Source organism: Vanacampus margaritifer, chromosome 7, assembly GCF_051991255.1.
Source record: "Vanacampus margaritifer isolate UIUO_Vmar chromosome 7, RoL_Vmar_1.0, whole genome shotgun sequence".
Taxonomy (NCBI): domain Eukaryota; kingdom Metazoa; phylum Chordata; class Actinopteri; order Syngnathiformes; family Syngnathidae; genus Vanacampus; species Vanacampus margaritifer.
Window position 1 is genome coordinate 7,483,822 of NC_135438.1, and position 13,347 is coordinate 7,497,168.

General features: G+C 41.2%; 1 protein-coding gene, 1 long non-coding RNA gene and 2 other non-coding genes across 8 annotated transcripts in view; all 4 read left to right on the forward strand.

The window, feature by feature from the left end:
- The window catches only part of LOC144055047 (caskin-1), a 40,836-nt gene extending 30,085 nt beyond the window's left edge, over window positions 1-10,751 (forward strand). For 2 of the 5 annotated variants that reach the window (XM_077570659.1, XM_077570663.1), the window contains 7 exons: window positions 800-907; window positions 2,390-2,491; window positions 2,657-2,795; window positions 4,147-4,943; window positions 5,881-6,505; window positions 6,588-7,053; window positions 8,329-10,751. In XM_077570659.1, coding sequence (XP_077426785.1) covers window positions 800-907; window positions 2,390-2,491; window positions 2,657-2,795; window positions 4,147-4,943; window positions 5,881-6,505; window positions 6,588-7,053; window positions 8,329-8,413 — 2,322 coding nt within the window. In that variant the 3' untranslated portion in view covers window positions 8,414-10,751. The remainder of the gene's footprint in view (window positions 1-799; window positions 908-2,389; window positions 2,492-2,656; window positions 2,796-4,146; window positions 4,944-5,880; window positions 6,506-6,587; window positions 7,054-8,328) is intronic. The other 3 variants (XM_077570660.1, XM_077570661.1, XM_077570662.1) reach the window with 3 other exon arrangements.
- Window positions 10,752-11,075: 324 nt separating this feature from the next.
- Window positions 11,076-12,667, forward strand: LOC144054715 (uncharacterized). The gene is made up of 5 exons (XR_013294698.1): window positions 11,076-11,256; window positions 11,490-11,546; window positions 11,954-12,005; window positions 12,200-12,266; window positions 12,466-12,667. It is a non-coding gene; the product is annotated as an uncharacterized LOC144054715 (long non-coding RNA).
- Window positions 11,793-11,876, forward strand: LOC144055848 (small nucleolar RNA SNORD60). The gene has a single exon (XR_013294949.1). It is a non-coding gene; the product is annotated as a small nucleolar RNA SNORD60 (small nucleolar RNA).
- LOC144055842 (small nucleolar RNA SNORD60) lies at window positions 12,304-12,393 on the forward strand. The gene has a single exon (XR_013294944.1). It is a non-coding gene; the product is annotated as a small nucleolar RNA SNORD60 (small nucleolar RNA).
- Window positions 12,668-13,347: the final 680 nt, after the last annotated feature.

A 13,347-nucleotide genomic window follows, 5' to 3' on the forward strand; every position in this document is an offset into this window, starting at 1 on the left:
TTTAAGTTCTCAGAAAAAGAGAAACAAAAGGTTGACTTTTTTTTTTTAAAAAAACTAAAAATGTCCCAAATTTGACCATAAAATTTCCAAAAGGGAATAGGAAAAGCAGGAAATGACCATATGTCCAATAAAATGGCCCACAATGCCAGAGAATTGAATAAAAAAGGCACAAAAGAAAAGTAACCATAAAATGTCCAAAAACAGAAGAAATCCCTAAAATTACCATAAAGTGTCCAAAATGTTGATAGCAAAAAAAAAAACAGGATTAAAAAAAAATACATAAAATGTCCAAAAAAGGAAGAAGAAAGGCAGAAAACTGCTAGATGTCTATAAAATTGCCAAAAATATCAAAAATTTGACAGAAATGTAGTAAAAAAAAAAAAGGCCCAAAACGGAAGATGCTGCATACTTTTCTGTTATGGTGCAAATCTAATTAACTCTTGGGCCCTCATTACATTAGACTAAATGTTTCCTTCATCAATAATAATAATAATGAATTTTATATTTATATTTCACCAATCTCAAAGTGCTACAAAGGAAAAAAAAGTGACATCACGCAATGTTCAAATGTTTGCGGCTCCAGACACATTCTTGGTCTTTTATTTATTTATTTATAAATGGCGTTGTAGACAGTAAATGTTGCTGACCCCTGAAGTAGGCAGTTGCGAGTTGTGTTCTCGAAACAGGCAGTGGCATCGTCCCTTTGTCCAGCAGTGCGTTGTGCTCTCCAATCAGGCAGTAGCACGTTGTGTTCTGTGTTCTAGAATCAGGCAGTAGCACGCTGTGTTCTGTGTTCTAGAAGCAGGCAGTAGTGGCGTGGCTGGGTGAGTTTCAGCTGCAGTTCTACACCACCCACTTCCTCACGGCGGGATATGATCTAGACACCGTTAGCCGCATGACCCCCGAGGTAAGGTCAAGACCCCTGACCCCCTCATGCCCCGCCCCTTTTCTTTGTCAAGGCTCCGCCCAGCCCAGCTCACAAATCCTCCCCCACCCCCACCCCACCTGCTGAACCAGATGATGTCATCATGACCCCCGTGTTTCCGTCACCGTCCTCTCCGCTGGTGTGAGTCCTCAGCCTCGATCAGCCGCTTCTTGTTCGCATCCCGTCCGCCACATTTGCATATCTGTGTTCTCACATGGCCGTGTACTCTCGCCTGAGCTGGTTCTGTAGTTGTCCCTGAGTGTGCCACTGTGCGTTTTTGTATGTGACTGTGTATGCGTATTAAAGCTGACACCGTGGTATGATGTAAACCCCTTAAGGGCTAGGAACACTCACGAGAGATTATCGAGACATTTTTCTAGCTCAGGGGTGTGCAACCTGCGGCTCTGGGGCCACGCGTGGCTCTTTAGTCCCTCTCCTGTGGCTCCCTGTAGATTAAAAATAATAATAATTGTAGAAATTCATATTTTTTACATATACATAACATATTCTTTAAATGAATTAATTATTTAGATTTTTAAAAAATGAATAATTAAATATTTTGAAAATGTCACAGTCCAATTTTGGAAGTTGTTAGAAATAGAGATCAAAGGTATATGAAAATGTTTTAAAAATTACCCAAAATGTCCAAAAAGTGAAAAGCAGAAAATTACCATAAAATATCCATAAAATTGCCAAAAATGACAGAAAATTTTATTTTTTAGAAAAGGCATAAAAAGAAAACATTCAAGTAACCATAAAATGTCCAAAAACAAAAGAAGGCAGAAAATGACCACAAAATGTACACAAAATTGCCACAAAAAAGGGCATAATTTTTTTTTTAAGGCAAAAAAAGAGAATGTTCAAAAAGTAACTAAATGTCCAAAAACAACATTAGACATCCTGAAAATTACCATAGAATGTACACAAAATTGTAAGAAAAAAATAAAATAAAATTCTGACTTTTTTTTAAAGACAGAAAATAAAATCCCCAAAAATACCATACAATATCCACAAAAATGCCAGAAATTTTATATTAAAAAAGGCAGAAAAAAAATGTAAGAAAGGATAGCCATAAAATGTCCAAAAAAGGAACAAGAGAGGAAGAAAAATGACCATAATATGTCCATAAATGGCCAAAAATGTCAGAAATTTGACAGAAAGGCATGTATGAAGAAAACAAAGTCTGGAAAAACAACCAAAAAAAAAGCCCCAAAAAAAGAATAAAATCAATCTCAAAGTATTGGATGCTGCATACTTTTCTGTTATGATGCAGCTGGAGCTCTTGAGCTCTCAGCACACACTAACACGCTGTTTTGTTCAAATGTTTTGTGAAATTCGGACATTGAAACGTCTCTTTTGACAGTGAAGTTGCACAAACCTCGACTGTCTACATAAAGCCATTTTACATTTCAAAATGCTGTAAAGGTGGCGGTAAACTTTCCGATCTTTTCGTTTGCGTCGAAGGACATGACGGCGATCGGGGTCATGAAGCCCGGACATCGGAAGAAGTTAACGTCAGAGATCAGCAAGTTGCCCTCGGCGGACTGGCTGCCAGACCACAAGCCCGTAAGGACCTCACGTGTACTACACAAGTTGCAAGTGGACGGGATATGTCGGGATACGTGGACTTTTGGCAGCTGCGCATTCATAAGCTGATTCACGCGCTGCCTGTTACGAAACGACGTTAAGCGCATTGAAATGAGCTTGTTTGGTCTCTGTGTGTGTTTGTAGGCCAATTTGGCGGATTTCCTTTCTCACTTGGGTCTCAGTCAGTACTACCAGGTCCTGGTGCAGAATGGTTATGAAAACATCGACTTCATCTCTGACATCAGCCTGGAGGATCTGCAAGAGATCGGAATTTCCAAACTTGGTAAGATGTGTCATTTTGGATTTTTGATAGAGATAGGCCCATTATGAGTAATACCAATATTTGGAGCCGATATTCATTTTCAGTAAAAAGGGGCGGGGGAAATATTAGCGTAAAAATGTTTTTTAATACAAATGCCAATCTTGACTTTGTTGTAATGTCTTCAAGCATTTTTATTGAATAATTATTCAGATGTTTTATAATGTAGTATTTTTTAATTTTTTTTATCTTAGACAATAGAGATCCTTTTAAATTTTTAATAAAATGTTCAGGGAGCTCCCAAGGTTATCAGACAGTACATCTTAAAAAGTTAAATGGAAACGTCAACAAGTAAATGCCATAGTTCTCTGTAGTTTTCTACAGTCAATATTTTTTTCCCAAAATTTTAAAAATACCTCAAGTCTTAAACTTTCACATTTCATTGTTTTAATGTTGAACAAAAACAAAAAGTTTGGTATGTTCCCTGGGTCAGAAGCATCTCTTATAAATGTAACTGAAAATTTAAATAAATAGTTTCCTGAGACAATTTCTATTATTATACTCCACAATTACAAAATCAGCATTACCGTAAAAAAAAAAAAAGATTATTAATACAAATTTTTGAGTTGTTTAAATTTATACATTTGCACATTAAAAAAATTTTTTTCTAAATAACTAATTTTTTTTTTTGAACTATCCAAAAGGAACTTGCATAATTATATTGTTTCATAGAATTTGAATTTGTCTTGATATATTTTTACGTTTAAACATTTTCTCGTTTAGCACCAAAAAATAAATGATCATCCTAATTATTTCAATTATTACCAAAATAATCCTGATTAAGATTTTCTTCCTAATCGAGCAGCCGTAGTATTAGACTTACCTTTAATTGGCCGTCAAATTTTAAATAAAGGCAGATTCCGATATTCGTCAAAATGCCCAATATCGGCGCCGATTATCGGTCTATCCCTAACAGGAGCGTAGCCAGAAATTTTTCATTGGGGTGGCCAGAGTAATATTATAATAAATAATTAAATAAATACATAAAATATAATATAATAAATAAAATAATAATAACCATAATAAAATAAAAACACTAATAATAAAATTAATAATGAAGAAAAATCACGGCTACAAAAAATTTCCCTCTAGGTATGGGGGTGGCCAGAGAGTGACAAGGGGTGGCCATGGGCACCATGTAGCTCCACCCCTGATCCCTAATTTTGGAGAAGATCTTGGGGGAAGGCAACACCTGGTCTTTCAGTCACAAATTGTACTCTCAACCTCCCAGTTTCCCAGTGCCAGTTGTAGGAATTGAAAATGGGTACGCTAAGTTTTTTTCTTACATACACTCCTTCCGTTTGTCTTCCCTCAGGCCACCAGAAGAAGCTGATGTTAGGAGTGAGGAGACTGAAGGACTTACAGAGAGGCGGCGTCGGTCCGGAGACCGGAGAGAGTCCCTCCACACCTCCGTCAAGCCCAGGCGGCAGCGGCGTCTCGGAGGCCCGCGCAGAGGCGAGGAAACAGCGCGAGGGCGGTCCGAGCCCGTTGGCGAAACCACGCCCGAGCGTCTCTCATCCTCAAAATCCCCCGCACACGCCAACACAAACTCCGCCACAAACCCCCACGCACGCTCGAAACCAGCAGGCCTCTCCTAAGGCTCGGCCGCGACCTTCCACCCAGCAGGCAACGGCGGCGGACTCCCCCGTGCCGGCGCTCCGGCTACCGAGCGAGGAGGAGGAGCGACGGCGAACTCACAGTCTGATTGGCGCCGAAACAGACTCGCGCTACGCCACCGTGTGCCGCAGCAGCTCGGCCGTGGCCAACGACGTCACCGTTAACCGCAGCCAGTCGTCGGTCACGCTCCGTCCTCGCCGGAAAGGTCGGCCCCCGACGCCTCCCAAGCGGTCCTGTTCTTCCATCACCGGGGCCGACGGGGAGGGAGAAGGAGTAGGGGAGGGGCTTCTCGGCCTGCCAACTTTTCGAGAGCGGCGAGCCAGCGACTGCGGCGGCCTGGGGTCGGCTTTAAGAGCTCAGGAGTCGGCGGGCCTGGAGAGATCAGAGGGAGCTTCCGGGAGCGTGCGCAGCCTCGCCGCCATGCTGGAGACGTCCATTGTGAGTGGAGCCAAAACGCTGCCGAGGAATTTGGGAAGCAGCACCAACTACCTGCAGGTGTTCAGTGCGGACACTTCGTCACGTTTAATCAGGTTTCCACAAGGGCCCGACCGATTAATTGGCCGCCGATTATAATCGGCCAATTATTGCCCTTCACACATCTGACAAAACACAATTGGGCCAAATGGTCGATTGTTTCCATCTTAAAATGTTATAATCAAAGACAACCGAAGTTTCCGACGCTGTGAAAGCACCCTGAACGCACCATTTTGCTTGCGTAGCATTAGCAACTAGCAAATGTGTAGCGTATGGTATTCTGGTTATTCTGTTGCCCCCCCAAATGTCCTTTAAGCTTATTAATGACATCCAAGTTGGAGTTAACTGTAAAACTAAACACACGACAATAAGAATAACATTCACTGTATATTTAAAAACAAAACAGATCGCTAGCCTTAAAAAAAAAAAAGTGAAGGGAGGACCCCATTCAAATGCTAATTGGAAGTTAGCATCGACTTCGGGAGTGTTTTTCCTTCAAATAACAAATATTCACACACAAATGCTTTAGGAAAACATCCCCACAGGTGAGATTACACTACGCAAAGGCACAAATTCTTCTCAATGTGAGATTGAAAGTAGTTATTTTAATAGAATTCAATCGTAACTTTCTTCTGTACTCACTTTAAGTGTGTACACCATGGATGTACGGCACTACACTGCCCCCAAGAGGCCACTTTCATGCATTATACGTATATTTTTTTAAATAATTTATTGGTAATCTATTTTTTTTTCTGCCAAAAATTGGTATCAGCATCGCCCTCAAAAATTAATATTGGTCAGGCCCTAGTTTCCACCAAGCACTACAGTTTTCGTCAGTTCACCCTGGTACGGTTTGTGGGTCAAGCACTCCATTTTGCCTCTACGCTTCCCTATGATGAATTAAGATCACCTCAACTACCATTCTAATAAAATGTCTTAACGGTCTTATTATTTCCAGGTCAGCCCCCCGACACTCCGTCGCCAAGCCGGCTCAGGCGGCCTCGGATCGGAAGAGGACGACGTCCTGAATCGTCGCAGGACCATCAGCGGACCGGAGAGCAACGAGGAGGCCCCCGCGCAACCGGCCCAGCAACGTCCAGAACCGCGACCCCGCTCCACCGTCGTCTCCTCCGCTACCGAAATCTCAGACGGCTCGGCGACGCTCCGAAGGAAACCTCGGCCTCCTTCGGGGGACCCCGAAGCGCCCGCTGCGGCGCCCACGGTCGTCACCATGACAACCGGCTCCGACACCTTACGCAGGAGGCAGCGAGCGGCCGAGCAATCAGAAGGCGTCGTCCAAACAAGCAATAAACAATCCGACTCTTCCGTGAGTCCGGGCGAGAGTTGCCGGCAGCAGAACGGCGGCGTGGTGCTGAGGCGGCGCCCCGTGTCGGAGGCGTCTGATAGGACGGAGCAGACGAGGGAGAGCTGTGAGTGGATGGAGGCCAGGAAGTCCTTGAAGCCGCCGGTCTCGCCCAAACCTTCCTCGGTGGCGCTGAGAAAGACGCAAGCTGACCCTCCAACCCCGACTCGGCGGGTCCCCATACCCGGTCCTGATAGCGCTGACACGGCACAAAGTCCTGGTGCGACACATCAATTAACATCAAGTTTTTGATATTCTGTATGTGCTTTTTTTTTTTTTAACTTCCTTATTCTCTCCGGCAGAGACAAAACGTGTTCCCCCTCCCGTGTCGCCCAAACCTCGCGGCCCTCCAACTGCACCCAAGCCCGGCAAAGCTACGGTAGCCTCGACCGCCACCAGCCCCGCGGCCGCCGCCCCCAAACCCTCCCCGCCGCCCACCTCCTCCCCCCTCCCCGCTCCCGACGCCCCCTCCGGCCCGTCCCTGTCGCCGGGACTCCCCCTGACGTCTCCCTCGCCGGCGCAGAGCCCGTCCACGCCGTCCCCTCACCCCGTCAAACCGCCGCGCTCCTCCATCGCCGGCCTCTCCATCGATTTGCTGGGAGTGCAGGAGGAGGAGGAGAGGAGGAAGGAGAGGGAGCAGAAGAGGCACAAAGAGGAAGAGGAGGAAGAGGAAGGGGCGCAACATCGCCTGGAGGAGACCAGCGCCTCTTTGGCGGCAGCTTTGCAAGCTGCGGAACACAAAATACAAGAGGACGATGCACAAAATGAGTACGTATTTGCCATCGTAATCGTTCGGGTTCATGTGTGACCAAAACCGATTTTACGTCGGGACGTTTTGGATGAATTGAACAAGTAGGGCAAGTGCGTTGTTAAAGTGTACAAGTGAAATGAGCACAGCTTTAATTAGCGCCTGCGGCCTCAAAATCTCATCAGTGGCCGCTGAGGCTGATGGGAATTGCAGTTCATTGAATTCATTTACTGCCGTAAATTATTTTTAAAAGATTATTAAAAATTAAAGGCAAGAGGCGATTCAAATTTGTAATCGTAATTAATCGCATGACTTCACGAGTTAACTCACGATTAATCGCAAATTTTACATCTGTTCTAAATGTACAATAAAAAAAATTCTAGGTTTTCATACTCTTGTTAACAAAAGTGGGGGAAAAATGTTAAACTCATAGAAATAGTTCAAATTATTTTTTGACGTCTATAGCCGTCAATGGCAGTCAATGAATAAAAAAAGAAAATAACATTTATTAAAAATTTGGGGCGTCAGGCGATTAAAGTTTTTAATCGTAATTAATCGCATGACTTCACTAGTTAACTCGCGATTAATCACAAATTTCGTATCTGTTCTAAATGTACAATAAAAACAATTCTAGTCACCGTTAACCGCAGCCAGTCGTCGGTTACGTTTCATACTCTTGTTAACATAAAAGTGGAAAAAATGTTAAACTAATAGAAATATGGCTGCATTTTATAATAATTCATAAAATCGAGTTAAAATTAAAAAGTTGTACTGTAAAAAAATATATCATTTTAACTCAATTTTATGAATTATGAAATTACTGTATCAATGACTAAAAAATGCAGCCATATTAGTTTAACATTTTTTATGTTAAAAAGAGTATGAAAACTTTGAAAAAATATTTTATTGTACATTTAGAACAAATATAAAATTTGTGATTAATTGTGAGTTAATTATTGAAGTCATGCGATTAATTTCGATTAAAAAAAAAATCATCGCCTGACACCCCTAACTATATACATACATGTGTATTAGGAGTGTACATCCCTCCAACAAAAGACGATTCGATGCGTATCTCGATAGGGTGCAATACGGTTGGATTTGAAAATGGTACGATTCAGTTCGGTTCCATTCAGTGGGATTAGGATTCAATTGGATCGGGTACAGCTCAGTTTTCAGAACAATATTATAAATGTGGTATTTTTCCAGTGGAATCATTCAATTCAATTCACTCACAATTTTTTTTTTCCCAATTCCACCCCTTCTGCTTATATCATTCTGGCCACTCTTTCCAGCAAAAAGACAACCGTGTCCATCCTGGATGACATCGGCAGCATGTTTGACGACTTGGCCGACCAGCTGGACGCCATGCTGGACTGACCTCCCGGGTTTCCGTTCCCGCCGTCCGCGCGGCCCTCGCCTTTCTCCGGATCGCGGCGAGAAACCGCTCCAAAAGCGTGCGTTTGCACCCCTCCGAGTGTGCGAGAAGGTGTCCGTCACTTGGGGCGCTTTGGATGCCCACCACACACACACACACACACATACATATCCACACACACACACTACATAGCCTGTGATGCTCTGAGCTGACTGAGAAGCACAATCACTCTCATCTCGACAGATGAGGAGAAAATAAAAGCACATGGACTGACTCACCGGAGTGGAGAGCGAGACAGACAGGAAGCAAAAAAAAAACAAAAAAAAACATGCAAAATAGACCACCTGTCTCCCGAGGATGCCATTTTCCTGCTTCTGGTCTTCCGAGTGGATGAAGGCGGGCGGTCCACTCAAGCTCCCAACGTGTGCGCGCGTATGCGTGCGTCATGCATCGTCTCCGTTCACCTTGTTGTTGTTGTTGCTGTTGTTGTGGTCCAGTTACGAGCGTGTGTCGTCCTATAACGAAATGTCAGTGTCCTTCTTCCGATAATTCACACTCTAGTAAAGTTACTCGACAACGACGCGTGCCCAGGAATTGCGGGGAACACCAAAACGCCGGAGGCGGGCGAGCGGAGTCACTTGGCTTGACTGGAGTCAGGCTTAAGTTGCCAGTTTTAGGACTCGGGGCTTGTTTTGGCTAAAAGTCAACTCGACTTGAACTGAACATTTTGAACATAATCTATATGAAACTATTCGTTTTAAAAAAACGTTTCTAAAACTAAAATGACGGTAACCCTTTTTATAGTGAAAATATCCTTTGTTTTTGTCAATATACATGAGCTTTTGGTGTTCCTTTTAAATTCAGTATTACGATTTGGCCGAACATAAGAAGGAAAGTCCTCAAATATGTTTGAACGTACTCGCAAGTACGTTCGAATGTACTTGTAAGCTAAATGCTACAATGTACAAACGTAGCATATTTTCCCATAATGTCACAGGATTTTGCTTGCACGTGTGCAAGCAAAAAACAAAACACTTTTTTGAAGCATTTGGCCCACTTTATGCCAATGTGTTCAAAAATTCTGTCAAAATTTACATATTCGTAACTTTTAGGATTTTTTAATGTCTAAAATGCATTATTTAAGGGTTGGCATTTTTTTCCCATAATGCATGTGCAAGTAATATGGAATAAATATGCTATGTTTGTAGCATTTAGCCTACAAGTACATTCGAACGTACTTGCAAGTATGTTTGAACATATTTCCGAGCACGTATCAAATATAGTTAAATACATTCGAACAAAAATGTTTTTTACATATTGGCATTTGGGAATTGTAGTTTACTTTAATACACGTGATTTTTTTTATTGTCTTGCACTCGACAAATACTTCATATTTAAAATAATAATAATAAAATAAAACATTTTCAAAAAATGAATAAACTTGCTTTAAAAACTCATTAAAACTAATTACATTCAAAAACCAAAAGTCAAACCATCATGAAAACTACGACATCCAACCCCATCTGATAATTTAAAAAAAAAAAAAAAAAAACGTCTTTATTTTTCAAATCTCGCCGGCTGTTTTGGTGGCGCGTTTGCTCGGAATTAAAAAGACATACGCACATTATGCAAACGCACATACAAGCACATGTTGTATCCCTCTCGTCCCGCTGCAGTGAACAGTGTTTTGAAAAGAGAATCCTATATTTCAATGCTTTATATGGTACTTCCGGTATCGTTTATGATAGACAGTATCTGGGCGTTTGAGCTGTTAGAACGCCCTCTAGCGTTGGTTAGTAAAACTGCCTCCGCCTCACCTTCAACCCGGTGTGTCAAATCTTTGTTTACTCTGCATCTCTCTGTGCCTTGGTAGTGTTCTTTCATACTTTTTCTCTTGTTGTTGTTTGCCTACTCATTTTGTTTTGATGGTTCCCCAGCCCCGTCATGAATCTCCCGGTGTAGCCATGCTAGAAGACGCTTGTAGGTTTGTTCAGTGTAGGACCGCATTGAGAAGCATTTTTTTTTTTATGTGCAAACCTTACTTTAAGCTGTTATAAGTCAACTTTGCTGCCACCCCTTCCCTCAGCTCCCAATTTCCACTGGTGGAGCACCCCAATAAAGAGTCCACTCATATTTTTATGCCATTTAAGAAAAGATCCAAAAATATATTTGAGAGACAGATATATGCGAATAATGACAATATTGTTGATGGATCGAGCCAATCAAGTCTGTACATTTATGGCTGAATGTGTTGTGCCACAGTCGGGTCTAAAGGTTTTGTTTTCTGCTGTGAAGATGCATTCCTGTACAGATGTGAACGGAATAAATGTGAGGATTCAACTTGTGCACTTTTTGGACACTATTTGGATGATCATCCCATGCATTGTACATAACAGTGAGTGAGATTGACATTTTATTACGAGTTTTTTAATTTTTTAACTAAAGTGTAATTGCACCTTATCGTCACGATGAAATGTGCAGGAGACTTTTTTTTTTAAATATATATATATATAAACCATATTTTTACAGATATATTGTATTTATTTATAGAAGCGGCTCCGCTAATGGTTATACAGTATTTTATGTTTTATTCTCGGGAGTAGTAGAGAGGCGGGACTTTCGCTTCCGGTTGAGACTTCCGCTTCCGGTGGGGACTTTTGCTCTTTCCGTTTCCGCTTCTTCCTTTCTTTGCCTGCTGCGATGACGGAGCAAGTTGCAGTGGATTCATGTGCCTCTCTTCGACTTTATTTTATACCAAATCATGGGAAAAAAACGGCCCAAAAATGTTCCCTATTGTACTTTTCAAGGTTTTACCACTAAAGGAAAAGAAAAGAACGTAGCTGAGGTGAGTTTTTGTTTGAGCACGACACCATGTGCTGGCTTGCCATGTGCGCGAGGAAGAAAAGTTGAATTAAAATCGTTTCAACATTTTTATTTAAAACTTGATTTTGCTGTGTTATAAAAATGGAGGGGCATACATACATCTAGCACTGGGCCCTAACTTTAAACAGTAAGTTAAATTGACCAGAATATATATATTTTTAAATAAAGTGCCCCCCCCCCCAATTCTTTTTACAGTTGGAGCAGATGAAAAAGTGATTAAAGCGATTAAAGGATGTAAGGACATCTCGCAGGGTAAGTCCACTTTTTCTTTTTTTAAAAAGGTCCTCGGTTTACAACGAACTATACGCAAGTCAAAAATCTTAAGTATTTAAAAAAAAAAAGGTTTAAACAATTATTCTAGGTTATAGACATACATAAAACAATTAAATGAACTTTAAGTACAGTAGTCACTTGTCGTTTCTACCTTGTGCTGCATTCCGTTCATACTTCGGAATGTCTGTAGCGTCGTAAATCGAGGACCCTCCTTTCATACAAACAAGCCGGTGATGATAAACTAATTTCTGACACCTCTTATGACAGCTGAACTACAGCTTGTGATTCTACCTTTTCAAACTGAGGCTTCTTAACTGTTAAAAAAATGAATTGAATAATAATTCATTTCTTTGTTGTGAAAATCTAATTTATCTCTTTTTACACAGAGTACAGCATGATGAAAAGCTCTCAAAGAGGGTCTGGTCCGATGAAAACATGGTGAGGCTTTAATATAAACTGTAGTGATATTTTTTTTTCAGGCAATGATGGCAAATCGATTTAAATAAGCTTTTGACGACATTTATCATTTATGATTCTACTTTTGATCCCGGGGTTTCATTAGCACTGTTAAAAAATATAATGCATTTTTCAGTTGCCTAATTTCCCCCCCTAATTTTCTTACATGTAATAAGACCCTGCAAAGGCCCGAGTTAAGAAGGACTGGCCCAAGTTGAGGACGCGCTTCACTTGATAGAACTGGTGAGTTTGTAATTCAACTGTCATCGGACCTCCTATCAGCCGGTGATGACCAATCAAATATTTTTTCTGACACCTACTATGACAGCTGAACTTCAGCTTTTGATTCTAAGTTTTTAAACTGAGGCTTCCGAACTTGATGATATACAACAGCATCTGCTCAAATAAAGGTGCTAATTTCTTTTTTTCCTCCTTGTCTCAGCGTTCTTCCAGGTTTTCAGGACACTGCTTCATGTTGAAGAAGAAAACAGCGCCAGGACTCAAACTGCTTAGTCTTTCTTTTTTTTGTTTTGTTTTATGTAGTGTGAGCAACACAATCAAGTATTGTATGGTCTTTATTTTGTATACTTTTTTTTTTAAACAAACGTTTATTGTCAAAGGAAAAATAAAGGTTTAAAAATATATATTGGAATTAGTTTCCTTGCATTGGGTGGAATGTTCTGAAGTACTGAAGGAAGGTGTGAAGTGAAACAAAAAACAAATCCCTAAAATAGCAGAACAGGTCAAAATTTTATTTAACTCCCATACACACATTTACAGAACAGCCATCAAACCAAATAAATGTTTTCCAAGCTACACTTGAATGCATCAGTAACTTAAGTAGTGAAGTTTCACCAGGTGCCTTCTGGACCTGATTACACTGCAAATATGACCCCGTTATTTTATTTTCAAATAAATGTGTATGTTAGTATTCTACGTCTGCTTGCCTTTTGTTTTCATTGTAGTGATGAGGGAGGGGGGGGGGGGGGGTAGATATCCTTGTGCTATTGTCACGTAAAGTGACGGACATTGAAATGTATCGGCTGATTTTTATTTTAAATTAACCCCACCCATCACAAAAAAAAATCTTCCAAAAAACGCTGATAAACATTTAATATAGGCTACGTCGGACATTTACCACGAGAACAAAAAAATAAAATAATCCGCGAATATGCGAGGGGTCGACTGTTGATTCCAGTTTTATCCCATTTAAATGAGTTGCATCAGCACTTCTTGCTGATTTTTTAGTACATTTGTCCCCCTGTCATTAAAAGTAAACCGCACAAACGATTGACAAAACATGACCTGATTCATCGCCCTCATT